The sequence below is a fragment of the Ananas comosus genome, unplaced genomic scaffold, assembly GCF_001540865.1.
Source record: "Ananas comosus cultivar F153 unplaced genomic scaffold, ASM154086v1, whole genome shotgun sequence".
Taxonomy (NCBI): Eukaryota; Viridiplantae; Streptophyta; class Magnoliopsida; order Poales; family Bromeliaceae; genus Ananas; species Ananas comosus.
The window spans coordinates 1-14,539 of record NW_017891662.1 but is presented as its reverse complement, the minus strand read 5'-3'; the positions used below and the strand labels follow the sequence as shown (position 1 = coordinate 14,539).

General features: G+C 37.1%; 1 protein-coding gene across 3 annotated transcripts; it reads left to right on the top strand.

Moving 5' to 3' along the window:
- Positions 1 to 4,711: 4,711 nt before the first annotated feature.
- LOC109705052 (F-box protein SKIP8-like) lies at positions 4,712 to 8,724 on the top strand. Of its 3 annotated transcripts, XM_020225814.1 has the most exons (4): positions 4,804 to 5,062; positions 5,206 to 5,709; positions 6,320 to 6,516; positions 8,160 to 8,724. In XM_020225814.1, the coding sequence occupies exons 2-4, from the start codon at positions 5,233 to 5,235 to the stop codon at positions 8,392 to 8,394; spliced, it is 909 nt and encodes a 302-aa protein (XP_020081403.1). In that variant the 5' UTR covers positions 4,804 to 5,062; positions 5,206 to 5,232; the 3' UTR covers positions 8,395 to 8,724. The 3 variants fall into 3 exon arrangements, with proteins under 3 accessions (XP_020081404.1, XP_020081403.1, XP_020081402.1); XM_020225815.1 differs by lacking the exon at positions 8,160 to 8,724 and adding an exon at positions 6,633 to 6,870 and having other exon boundaries at positions 4,712 to 5,709; XM_020225813.1 differs by having other exon boundaries at positions 4,804 to 5,709.
- The last annotated feature ends 5,815 nt before the right edge of the window (positions 8,725 to 14,539 follow it).

Here is a 14,539-nt window from a genome sequence, read left to right as displayed (position 1 = left end):
AAGATTCATCATGTAATTGGTTACGCCAAACAAACAAGGGCAAAGGATTTGTAATCTATGCCGGCTTGCCATTCTACAAGCCAAATTGACCCAAAAATGAAGTCTGGTTGCAACTCCAACAATTTGTTTAATTTTGTTGGCTACGGCTGTGTTTGCAGTTGAACGATGTCCAAGCGTCAAGGGCGAAGAGAAGAACTGGCCAAACACAATGGGGGAAAGCATAACAATATCCACTAGAATAATCACTACATCAGCTGGGCACAAGTTAGGGCACATGTTAGGGCTCACATATGTGCCAAGGTAGGCCAAAATGGTGAGGCAAACTAGACTTCAAATGAAAAACAGCAACTACTCATCTAATTCAAAAAAAGAAAAGGGAGAAGGAAAAATGGTTTGGGATTCTAAAATAAAACTAACGGAAAATTATTTATTTCAGTTATCCTTATCCATTAAACAGAAAAGGTCCTTCAGTAATACTAAAAAAAACAAATGAAGATCTACACTAATAAGGTCAGCTCTTGAAAGGTAAGCATATTTGGAAAAAGAAGCAAAAGTCCATCAAACCAATGAACACAATATGCTAATATTTATGAACAAAAATAAGTCCAAAAACAAGTAGACAGGTGGAAAAATAGAATTCAAATAAAGAAAGAGCGAAAGAGATAAATAGTAATAAAACTGAAAGTTGCTTTCTCTTTGTCCAACAACAAGAGCCAATATATGATCATAACTTTGGCCAGCAAAAAGCTACAATTAACACCAAGAAACTTTTTCGTCCCAAGAAAAAACCCCATCAAAGAACTTCAGTCCTTCAGAAGTCCTAAAGTAAAGAATTTAAGAATTGTGTGTTAAGCCTGGTCAATATACCTAAAAGACCACTGATTAGGACAATAAATAAGCAAACACCATACTGTTCGCATAATTTAACTTCAAAATAAGAAGAAACTGCCATAATGACTAGAACATAGAAGTTGTAACTTAAGTTCAACAGCACACCCTCTGATTATTAACCTTATATGCTTTTCAACAATATAGTCAAGCAATTGATATCTGGCAGATGGCAAAGATCCAATTCAGTTGCTTTTCAGTGATTGTTTTTCTCATACCTACGTTCTATCATTAGGTCGCAACTTAAGAATAGATGCAAGAATATGGCTAAATACATAAATATTTTGTAAATGGTTGGCAATTCAGAGGATAGACAAGGTAAACCAGACCACCAATAATCTTTTTAAAAAAACGAGAGCGATAAATGAGTGCACAATACAAGAACAACAAGAACAATATCAAGGACGCACAGCATCCAACTTACAGGAGTATGTAATTTAACACAATTTCTGCCAACCTAACAGCTCCCAACTAACTGCATCTCATGCTATCAATAAATATCCTGCAGCTACTCACTAACGAAGATTCTGTTTGCGTAGTTAACCACTAACCTTGCTTGTTGGATTAAAATAAACATGTTCCGTATCCTCAACAAAAGATGATTTCAAGCAGATTCCTAATTTACAAGGAACGCAGAGTCGGTGCCCCCAAGGAACAGTTCTTGAAATTGTAAGAATCGAATTACTTCCTTTGCATTAATATTGGTGGAATTAAGAAGACTAAATGAAGCCCAAAAACAAAAAACTCGAGATACAATCTGATCAGGGGAAAAAACTCTTAAATCGGAAATTTCCAACTAACCATCGAAGAACTTCAAGTACAGAGTAATACAGATGGTCAATCAGATTAGGATATATCCTAAAATGTAAAAAATGACGATGGGGAGAATGTAAAGCTTCACAACGTGACGACATATACAATCTCACTAAAAAAATTTAAAAAAAATACTGAAGAAAACATATAAATACCATAAAAAAATTACTAAGTAAGATATCAACAAAGATCTAGTATAACTCCCGCACAACATAATCAAATGTTCAATACGACAAATAATCCCATTATGTATAAGGAATGAAATAAAAACGAACCCTGATCCGCGCGGTTTGATCTTGGCCCGTCTCCAGAAGCTGCGCCAACTCCCGCCTCATCTGCTTGATCTGCACCTCTCTCTTGTTCCTCAGAAGCTTTAAACGGGCCACCGCAAGCCTCAGCGACGTCTTGCTGTCGCCAGATCAACTCAAAAATTAACCAAAAACTCCAACAAAAATCGAGGAAACAGGACGCAAAAATCAGTAAAATCAATCAAAATCCTTCACCGAATCAGCTCAAAAATAAACCAAAAATTCCAACGCAGGATTAAAAAAAAAATAACTGCAAAATTAGTGCAAATCCTTCAATCGAGGATCGAACTAAACGAATAAGAGATCGAAATTACCATTTATCAGGCTTGAATCCCTTGGAGAGCATCCCTGACATCTTCGACTTGGCATGCATCGTGCTCTCTTCGAATTCGATCGATTCGGGGTGGAACTATCGGCTAGGAAGGAGAAGAGCTAGGGTTTGGGTAATCGACTCGAACTCTCCTCGATGTTTTTAATGCTCGATTGAGATCTCGATCGGGATAAGAAGAGGAGAGAGAGAGAGAGAGAGAGAGAGAGAGCAGTGAATTTCGTGTTGGGCGATTCGATGCACCGCGACGACTCTTTGGCTTCCTTCCAACGAGAAGGAAAAAAATTTTGGCACAAAATGACGAAGCTGTCCTCAGCGGAAAAAGCAGAGCGGCGGCCCTTTGTTTCTGTACTTGGCTTGCGATACGCGTCATCAACTGCCAGAGTTTTTCCTTTTCTGTTTCGTTCAGAGATCTCGTTAGTATTTTTTTTTAATTAGTGGAGAAAAACGATGCTGACCATAACAGGAGTTGTACATTTGTGTGTGTCAGTATATTTACCAAACCTTAATTTGATCTTTGGTTCTATGTTTAAATCTCGTCATACATTAAATTACAAAGTTTTTAAAATTTTAGATTATTTACGTTAAGAGTTTCAATGGAGCAGAGAATTAATAGATATATAATAATATAAACAAATCTAAAAGGTTTACGTACGGGCGGGTAATTTGGGATTTTAACACAAAAAAAAGAAGGGGGCAATTTCGGGAAGAGGAAGATCGGACGGGTTTATGAACGCCCCTTGCCCGCGTGCCCTATTATCGTGTGGGCCCAGTAGCCCGCAGCGACTCATTCTGGGCCGTTACATATATACGCGTACATGAGGGAGAGCTGTACCGTCTCCATGCATGATCCAACCGCGTACATGAGGGAGAGCTGTACCGTCTCCATACATGATCCAACGAGAGATCCTCGCCAAAAAAGTCAACTTAATTAAGATCTCTCTCTCTCTCCCAAAGATGAAAAAGAGAAATCCGGTTGGTAAGAAAAATAAAATAACTTCAAGGACCAAATTGAATAAAGAGGTGATTAATGGATAACAAAGTGGAAATTTATTAAAAGTAACGAGTGAAAGTTGAGTATATGCATAGAAATTAGCGCAATAGAAGTAACCGTGTGGTTGGAGGGAAAGTAACAAAGTGTGTTGCCCCTTCACAAGTTTCTATAGGTGGAATTTGATTATGATAAAAATAATTTGTGTGTTGTGTAGTTCAGCAAAAAAAAAAAAAAAAATACTAATTGGGTTCTCATGAAACAGTGTTATATGTATTATTGATAACTCGCTATGTTAATCAACTTAACATTACATTTCGCATCTTGTGTTGAGGCAATAGAAAATCTTCATATTAACTTCATTAATTATATTGACCGTTTCTAGAGCAAGTGGCAAAGGGCTTAATAGTTGGTGCCCGAAATTCAAGTTCGAATCATAGTTGATTCATATTTCCAACTAAGTTTATTTTTAAATAAAATAAACGAAGCGGATAGCGTGCTACCTATCTCTAAAAAAAAAAAAAAAAAACTTCATCAATTATAATAATATTACAAAAGATCCGTAACAGTAGTTGCTAATTGTTGGAATACAAGCATGTGATCATCTCTTAAAATGTTCTGATGAACAATCTAGCATGCCGCGCGATGTACTTACCGCTGACTTGACTTCAATGTACGGGTTGCGTGTTGAGCCCACCCATTTTGGAATTTGACCCAACTAAAGGGTCAAAGTTTTGTTTTGATCAAGTAACCATAGGACCCAGGTTATGATCCGGGAAGCAGGCCTTCATCTACTCCCTAGCATGTTTGGCTATGGTTGCGGCTGCCGTCGAGATTGTATTTATGCACAACGAGAATATGTGATGAGATTTTTTTTTTTTATTTTGGAATGGTTTTAGAAGAAGATTTTGCTCGTTGGTACAAGTGATAGTATATTGTATCAATCGTACAAATACAATTAAGATATAATTTTCATACTCTTACTAAGAGCAAAGAATTATAAAGCTTTCATCCAGAATCCGTAGTTCTACCGAATAATTCGTTTTAATTAAAGGAATGCATCGGGCGCCACAAATTGTCCTTATGATTTTTTAAGCGAGGATTGTGTTTATCCATCAAGTACATGTGCAATATTATAAAGGACCTCTTATGAAGATTAGAAAGTATAATTTGTATATAAATTCATGCAGCCGTCTAAATAATAAACTAATAAAAAAATTTCATATCATATATATATATATATATATATATATATATATATATATTGAAACCTCATGTTTTAATGCACAAGCTTGAAAGGATCCAACTCCCAACGTCTATAGATGACCACCATTTGGATGCACTAGTCACTCCAGACTAGCCAAGATGTAGGCTGCAACAAACTCGTATGCCCGGTTTCTATAGGATCCAGTTCCACAGTAAAGAGATAAGTTAATCATACAGAAAAAAATAAAACCAGTATCATAGCACCACGTAATCGTATCGAATTTCTCAGACCGGCCTCAACCTCGCCGAGTCAACGACTCGCCATAACAGACCCGAGCTGCACCGGATCTGATCTGGGGCCAAATCGCATCGTTGTACTACGTCTTCTTCCCCGAACGAGAGAGTGAAAAAAGAAGAACAGAAAACAGTAAGATGGGCAAGAGCAGACTGCAGGACGCGAGAGCGCACTTGTGCTCTTGCCGGAAACTGCCTCCGCACCTCGATTGATTAAAACCGACCGAAAAAGAGGCAAGAGCGAATTCTCATTCCCTACCCCCGTCGTGATTTCAAAACCCTAGATCTCTCTCTCACTCTCTCTCTTCCTCTTCTTCGGATGCGATCTCCTTGGTCGTCGTCGTCGTCGTCCTCCTCCTCCTCCTCCTCCGCCCTAGGGTTTTGATGCCTCCCATGTCCCTCAGATGGACGGGCACAACCCCTTCGTCCTCCGCACCCTGCTGATCGCCGCGGGCGCCACCGCGATTTGCTGCATCTGCGCTCTCTGGGCCCTCCGATCGCCCCGCGCGAAGCCCTCGCCGTCCAAAAAGTCGAGGAAGAAGCCCTGCGGCTGCACCTGCTCCTGCGCCCCCGCATGCGGAGGGGATCAGCCGTTGCCGCTGCCGCCGCCGACGGCGACGGCGGCGGCGGCGGCGGCGGTTCCGAACGGCGAGATACCGTCGGCGGCCGCGGTTCCGAACGGCGAGATGGCCGCCTCGGTGCGGCGGCCTCGGCGGGTGGCGGCGATGGGGAGCTCGATGGTGGAGCAGATGGTGCCGGAGGTGAGGACCCATGCCCTCAGCTACCTCGACTATAGGAGCCTCTGTCGCCTCTCCATGGCCAATTCCGCCATGAGGAGGGCGGCGAACGATGACGGCGTGTGGAAGGCCCTCTATCGTAAGGTATGATCGTCGGGCGATGCATCTCCTTTCTTTTATTTCTTTCTGCTGTGTATGTATCTTTTAATTAGCTTGCTTGCAATTGTTGTCAAAGAGCAATTATCAGGATTTTTGGTTGTTTCCGTGGTAATTTGATCAGTAGCTACTTCTGACGTGTTATTTCAGTACGAATGTCTTCTTTGTAACCTTGCTATGTCTTTAACATTGTTGTGTCACGACAATTTGAACCACAAACTCAGCTTTTAGTTCATGCAGCACTGTATATAAGTGTATATTGTCAAGATTCATCAAGATAATTGTATGGTTATGTTACCCTGCACTTAAAAACTAGTAGTATAATCATAGTCTAAGCATAGCCAGTGAAATTGGCTGTTATTTTGTTTCACTCTAATTAATGCTGGGATATATTTTTCACTGTGATTTACCTTACTGGCTGTGATTGTGTTACTAGTTTTTAACTTCAGGGACATAAGTTTTTGCTGGGACATAAGTTATTATCCATATCCACTCTACGTATTGCTGGACGTATTTTCCACCGTTGATTTAGCATTTTGATCACTCATATGTCTAAAGTAGAAGTGAAACTAACTGCACTTTATTTTATTTCTTCTAGGATTTTACAGTTGAACAGGACAGTGTCACCCCTAGTAATGGATGGAAGGCATATTATGCAGCTACCAGGGCCATTGTTAGTGTAAATGCAGAATTCTATAACATCATCAGGGATAGTTCACTACGAGGAATGAGAGATTTTTGGCTTAATGCAGACTATGTTAAGTGTCTGCATGCCTCAGGAGAACTGTTTACAGGGTATGGGCCTCAACCTAAATTTTTGCAAAATTAAGTTGTGCCTCATCATCTTTTCTCCAAATTTATATAATTGCCACTGCTCGATTACTTGTTTTTTTCTCCTTTCATTCTAATAGGTACCTTCATGTATTGGTGTTTGCGTATGCTAACCAGCCTGAGTAGAACATATCTTCTAGGGGAAAGATGCATATCAGAGTTTACATATTTACACATATAATGTGTGCAGAAGCTCATATTTGATACATACATCTATGTATAACAGTCTAAGTAATTGTAAAGGTCAGAGTCTTTGTATGAAATTTTACATGCATGCCCAGCTGATACATATATGCAGATATATTTTTGGGGTATTAATTTATTTTTTGGCTTGCTGTGCTGTGAATTTCCACCGTACATTACGAACTGAATTGGCCTGCTTTTTTATTTTCACCATGGTTGCTGGGGAAAATATCTGCACTCTTGGAAGCACAGTGGCTAAGTAAAGATTCTCCCTTGTATTTGGCTAATATCTGTATTTGTATTAAGTGCTTGATGCTTTTACTATCTTTCTGGATAATGGATTTGTTCAAGAATATGAACTCTGGTCTTTTGACATAATCAAGGTTTTGATAAATAGCTTCTCCTGTACTTGCACGTGATATGAAAGCATGACACAGTAATGTATGTTGGAGTGCAAATTTATGCTGTGATATATTCTTCTTTCTTATGTTTTCAACTCTTGTACTTCTTCTCCTTCAGTGCGGTTTTTTCTTTTTTGTCCTTGCTCTTTTTCTTATAAACATGTTAGTTATGTTGTCAAATATCATCATCCTTGTAGATCTTGGCAAGAAGTGTTGTTGTAGGCAATAGGGTGCACTTTTCTTTACTTTTTTGGTCTTTTCTATGTGACAAGATACCATGGTTTTTATTCCTTTTGCAGTAAAAACCAGTTATGAAAATCGAATAGCAATGACCATCTTAAGAAAACCATTTGAGAGGCATAAGTGAGGCAACCTATTTGAGCTTTGTTCATAGTCTAGCAAGTTGTGCACTAGCAGGCAAATATGTACTGTTATACTTAATAAGCAAAGCTAGAGAACTGCTGCTAATAAGCATTTTGATTTTCATAACTAAAATTGTAGCAGTTCCCAGAAATGTCGTACCTTTTCTTGCATTTATGCTTTGCCTCTTAGATTGTAAGCAATTATCCCTTTAGGCAATTTAGTGTTTTCATTCTTTTTGCGTCTAGATTCAGATTAACTGCCCAGTTCTGGTCAGGGAAGGTAATTAATTTTATTATAATTTGTAAAAAAATTTTGTGGGGTGGATGGATTGGTGAGATCGCTGTTGTATGGGGAAAGACACTTGTATTCCAGAAGCTTTTATAAAAAAATTGTCATCAACTGTCATGATTTTATTTTCATTTCCTTTGTAATTTGTATCTGTAAATACAATAGTAAAAAATGCTCACAATGTAATGTGTTTCAACCAATGATGCTGATTTCTTGTAATGCCATCTTTTTTTTTTTTTCTGTTATGGAACATCGATATCTTTTAACATCTTTGTTCTTGCTGAAGCTGAAGTAACTTGTGATGATTCAAATCGTTGAAATGAGTAGCACCTTGTGCTGACCTTTTTGTAACTTGCTTGTTATCTTTCATAGGTACACGGCGGTTATAGATAGCTGGCGTGCAGCACTCAACTGGGGTCTAGGCGGGGGCCCAGGTGTTGCCTTCCAAATTCGAGAGGTCCGAGCACGCGTCCTTAGTGATATTGCATGGCTTACGATGAAGGCCTATGCCGATATTGATTCGGAGCCCCTTCATGTGACCAATGTCTACGAGCTCCATAACGGGAGGTGGTACATGGTTCACCATCACAGTTCAGTTATGGCTTAATGCTGCTGCCATTTTCGTGATTCAGCAAAAGCTTCTCTTTTTGAAAAAAGTTTCTCTTTCCTGGGCCGTAGATTTGAATTACTCCTTATTCTCCTTTTTTTCCCAGTGTGAAAAGCCATCTTTGTATTCTCACTTGCTAGACTACTAATATACATTCCCTCTCACTATACTGTCCAAGGTATATTCTTTTATCTGCTTGATTTTAGCTTCTTAAAATCCGATTATGTACCGTATCTCCTGCAGATTTTTTATGGATATATGTGGATTTTGATAAAACAGGGCCAGGGGATGGAAAATTGTGGTAAACCCCATGACATGTTCATGCTTTCACATCGATATAGTTTCTTTCTTTTTATCATTTGGTTTATTTATTTATTTATTTATCTTTATTAATCTTGGAGAAGAGTAATTGCGCCCATTGAATGGATGGGCTGGGCCCAGGCATGGCCTCGGCCCTGAGAGTTCAAATCAAGCAGAATCCGGGCCAGTTCTGTGCGAAGAAGGGAGTTGGGCTTGGGCCTGGTCCAACTTGTCCTGCCACATAATGGACGAGTTTTCTTTGAACGCCCAGCCTTACCTGGGCCTGAAATTACAATGCTGCCCAGGCCTGGGCCGTATCTTCACAGCTATGTCCGGAGTAAAAATGCTGAACGTTCTGTTGTTCACCGGGCCTTGTCTCAAGCCAACCAGGGTTTATAGGCTGGAAATGAAAGAAAACATCAGAAAGGTGCATAATTGAGCTCATTTGGGGGAAAAAAGAAAAAGAAAAAGAAAACGAAAAAAAGAAAAGAAAAGAGTATAAATAAAATTTGAGGGCTGATTCTTTTCAGCCCTTCGATCAGAACTTGCTGTTCCGTAATCCTCAGTAGACGAAGGAAAATACTAATCCAATCCAAGAGTGAAAAACAGGGAACAAATTTATAGTCCTGAATTGTAATTAAAGAAGTGCCTCCTTGATCTCGTTTATTCACATTTAATAGAATAATAATAATAATTGTCGCAGGCCTGCAGGGTCGGCTGCGAATCACGCGGTGCCCTATTTCCACTACTCCACATCTTGTATTTAATCAATTTCAACGTAGGAAGTATACAGAAGAACTAAAACTACGGTTGGTGGGCTGCTTGTGAGGGATTATTTAGTACACAACCGTCGCACACGATGAATGATATGTTCATTTTCATTGTTTGTAGTACAGGTTAAGTGTAAGGTCTATCTCAAGGGGTCCGTGAATGTTGTCGTCTAGTTCTTCAGGATAGCAGGCATTAATGCCACATCTAACATATATGGAAGCCATTATTTGTTAGCAGTTCGATTGGCCCACGACTGTAAACACCAATGATGGGCAGACGAGCTGATACATGATCTCAAATGTTATGGACAGGGAACTGTTTGAGCTTTCATTGCTTTAAGGTTCTGTTCTTTTCCCACGATCCCACTGACTGAAGGATAATTTTGTAGAATGACTCTGATGGAGAATTTGGCAAGTCACTCTCCATAGAGTTAGTGCATGTCCTATTCTCCCGAAAATGATTTGTCCCATATTTGGTAGAAAGAACCTGGCCTACAAAAGAAGCACATCAAAAGATCATGGACATGTTCATATACATACACCTGAATCGCCTCCAAAGTAGACCGACTGAGTCGATTTCGCCAAATCAGAGCCCACACAGAAGTGTCATGTCACGATTATCTCGGATCCTAAAACGTGGATTCAGAAGTCCTTTTCGTTGAGTAGAGCAATTTCGAGAAGCTATAGTTGATTTTTTTTTTTTTAATATCAATTTAATCATCTCAATGGCTTCATTCAATGATTGAATTAGAAGCTTCAAATGAAAAATTCTATTTTGTTTGTCAAATACCTGAATTTAGCTTCAGGCATAGCATAAATTTAATTCATCACTCAGAATCAGACCAAGCTTTTTGTTGCACATGAAATTGTAAGCACCGTCTTAGCGGAATTTTGGACGTCAGATTACATCACCTCTATAGAAGACAAGATTCTTTACCTGTCCAATTGAGAGATGCGAGCGTTGCAAGTCCCTAACCTTTACCCCTTTTTTACCCTTGGTTTTTTTTTTTTGTTTGGCTATTACTTTCCTAACTTTGTAATTTATTTCAAATAGATACCGGCCATTTAAATTTATATTAAGGGTGCGTTTGGTTCGCGCTATCTTTTTAAGATTCCTAATAATGCAATAGGAATAAAAAAATATGACGGTGTTTGGCTAAAGGCACTAAATAATCGAGTTGGTAATATTAGATTCACTTGGGAATGAGATTCATCCCAAAGTACTAATCAGGAGAGTGGGTATCCTCATATTAATGAATTGGGTAATCATAATATGTTTAATCTCTTTCTTTCTCCCTATCTGCCGGCTAGTTAGTATTATTATCCTTTACACTCTAACCTCATATCTCTCTCTAAACTTATCTTTCTTTTCTCTAAACTTCAACTCTTTTTCTCTCTCTAAACTAAGCTCTCTCCCCCTCTTTTTCTAAAATTTCAACTCCCTCACTCCCTTTAATCACGACTCTATTTCTCTTCCTATTATTTAATTATGCTATCTCTCTCTAACCTATATTTTCTCTCCATTTTTTCTAAAATGATGTTGAAATTTTTGGTAACATTATCTAAAATTTATTAAAAAAATAAATAAATTAATTGTATATTTTTTGTAAACTTAAATAATATGACTAAATAATATGACCGTGCGAACCAAACACATGAATGCCACATTCTTAGTAATAGAATGAATATGAATAAGATTCTCGGATATCTTTTTATTCCTAGTAATCTTTCATAGTGCGAACCAAACGTGCCCTAAGAGGAATGCTTCAATACACCAGGTAAAATAAATCTAACCGTTCATATTTTAAGGGCGAGATTAACTTTTGCATAGTGGTTACCTGCTTAACAGGTTACCATTTGTAAGAGTAATATGGGAAAAAAAAATACAAACTAATTACCAAATTTGATCAACCTTATACAAATATTTATTTTCTTGTTTAATTTTGTTACTTACCAAATTAGATAGTGCTAATTTAATAAGTAATAAATCTTTATAAACTGAATTTAAAATTCAATTTGAGCTTAAACTTTATAATTGTGTACATTAAATTCAAATTTAATTTTAATTTTAATTTTCAGAATGAAAAAATTTATGTTTAAATGAATAGTATATTTCAAATTTAGATTTAGTTTATATTATAGTTAAAAAAATAAAATTTATTAACTATTTAAACTAAATGATTTTAAAGTAAAAAAGGAAAAGAGAAGTGGCGAGGAAGAAGAAATCGCGGCCTACGTGTAGGAAAATATCGCGGTCCATGAGGCTGCACTCAGCCTCGTGGACTGTGTGGAGTGAGAGGTCCACGGTGAGCCTCTCGCTCCACTCCCCTTTTTTGTGTGTGTGTTGTGTGTGTGTCTATATATATATATATATTATAATAGTAATATTAATTTATTTATATTTTATAAAATTATAATTATTTATGATGATATAGCATTAAATCTAAAAAATTAATAAAATAAACAAGAATTTTTATTGCCACAAATTTTAAAATAGATAAACGTAAAATTTCTATAGAATCGCCGTATAAGAATTATCGGCGAATTTATTTTAAATCCGTATTTTTCAAGCGAACTTAAGAAATTAAGATATCGAATTTTATTCTATTTAATCCGTATCGAATTTTTATCGTATTCGAGATTAACTAACTATGATTTAAAAGCATGAAGGTTTAATTTAGAAAGGTAATAATACAAAGATGGAATATTGGAGATAAGAATGAAAGAAAGGTGGAAATTCTAAATTTATAAAAAATGACATGTTATGAGGAATGAAAATTTATCAAAATCCCGCATTGCAAACTCCATGTAAAAAAAAAAAAATAAAAAAATTTTTGCCTCTTATTAAGTGGTGATCGGTACGTATACCGTCGAAGTGTCGGTCACTCCCTTTTAATAGATCTATCGGTATCGTCTAATTTAAAGAATTTTAACAGGTTAGAATTTTTCGTGCATACAAAGCATTGCTCTATATAATTTTTATATAATGATCACGTCAAACTTATGAATAAAAATCTTTCTTGCTTGTATAGTTTATGTCATAATACGTAGCCGCACATTAATTTTCGGTATAATTTTTTTATATATTTTTCGAAAAGAGTTCTATTAGCACTTCGACTCAGAATGCTAGGGATGTTAACTTATAAAAAAAAACATGCAATAATAGACATCTTATGCAATAATCGAGAATAGTCGTAACATCTAAAAATTAAGACAATACAATACAATTAATTCGGCTTGATATGATGGGCGTGCATATAGAAAAAAGAAGTTAGAGGCCAAAGTTACAAAAAAAAAAAAAAGAAAAAAAAAAAAAGAAGAAATTTTAAAAGGCTAGGAACGATGAATAGAAGTTTGAAAACCAAAATCAAGGCAAAACAGAAAAGGGGAAAAAAAGGGGGTCAGAATCCAATAGTGCAATTAACGCAATTACTGAAAAAAGGTTGTTGCATGTAACTCGTGCTGCGGACGCATGCCACTCACTAACTTCCACTAAAAACGAGTATCATTTGTCGAATCAACGTACGATTGCATCAGATATTTCCTTGTTGGACAATTTTGTATCTTTTAGACTACATCACTTCTCCCAAACGTGTTTCTCGTTTCTCGTTTCTCGTTTCTCGTTGGGTGGGGAACTTTTTTATTTTATTTTATTTTGGTTGATTAAACAGGGATATACTATACCCTGTTTCAATTGGGTGGGGAACTCTAGCAACAGCAGCAGGGAAGGAGCGTTGCAGCGTCGCCATCTACCGTCCTCGTCGACTGCAGTGCTGCCAACTATACTGAGGCTTGCAGCTTGCTATATAAAGCAAGTGTTGGCAAAAGCGTCCGTACAGACGCGCTCTCTTTTTTTCTAAGCTACCGTTTGGTTCGGGGTTAAGAAAAAACTAGTTATTCTAAAAATAGGGTTAAGTTTATGGTTAATATGGGATTAGAGTATTTTTGTATTTGGTTGGGGGTTGGAGTTAGTTCAGGATAGTGAAAAATAGTATTTAGTTGGAGTAGGTGGGATAAGAAGGATAGTGGGTTATTATGAATAGAAAATAATGTTTAGTTGGGATTTGATGAGGTTAGGTGGGGTTAGCTAATCCGGAATAATCCATTTGAGGTGGGATTAGCTGGGGTTAGCTAACCCCACCTATTTTTAAAAATGTTTGGAGATAAAATAGGGTTTAAGGGTTATTCCATCCCTTAATCCCCAACCAAACGGAGGCTAAGAGATTTTTTTTTTTTTTTAAAGAAAGCATGCTATTCACTTCATTCAATAGAAAAATAAACTTAGCTATATGGATGTTTTGAGAGGGGCGGAAAAAAAAAAAAAAAAAAAAAAAAAAAAAAAAAAGCAGCAAAAGCTGGGTGGGTCCATTACATGCCTATCGCCCAGCACAATCTTCACGTTTTTTTTGCCACAACAGGACAAAGCTAAACCACCAGCAGCCACGGTGAGGACGCGTGGGTAGGGAAAAGCCGCCGGCAGGCAGCTCAACTTGGGTTTGATTTGGGTACAACACCCTGCTCACACATTCGAATTTTGGGGGGATTAATTAATCTGTACCATTTATATCCAATGAATGACGCGGATTAATGCCCTAACGACCAGCACGGAGTGACGGGGAATTTGCTTCCCCTTCACTTGACATTTATATGATATGCATCTTCGGTAGTCTTTGTTTAGGCCTACTTTGGAATTGATGTTGTTTTTTTTTTAATTTTTTTTGTTTGTTTTTCTTCTTTTATTATACTAATTTTATATGAAAAATTAAAAACTTAGTAATACTTTTTAATTTACTCTCTTTTTAAAAGATCCAAAGATGTCTTTTCTTATTGCACTTTGGTTTATATCGTAAGCTAATCAATAGTTCGTTGGCACTTTCAGTTATAATTTTTTATTTAAAAAGATGATAAAAGCCAACAATACTAATTGAGGTGTCAACGTTGAACGCTGGCTTTGATAATAGAAGAGTTTTTTCTAATTATAGAGGCAATTATTATCTGTTGTTTAATAAATAAAAATACTAGAATTTTTATCATAAAGAGAATATTAAGAACACAAACTCTAATTAGAATATCGT

Coding starts and splice junctions, on each gene's coding strand:
- LOC109705052 (XM_020225814.1), top strand. CDS start 5,233: ATGGACGGGCACAACCCCTTCGTCCTCCGCACCCTGCTGATCGCCGCG. Junction 5,710..6,319: donor GGAAGGCCCTCTATCGTAAG/GTATGATCGTCG, acceptor TATTTCTTCTAG/GATTTTACAGTTGAACAGGA. Junction 6,517..8,159: donor TCAGGAGAACTGTTTACAGG/GTATGGGCCTCA, acceptor TATCTTTCATAG/GTACACGGCGGTTATAGATA.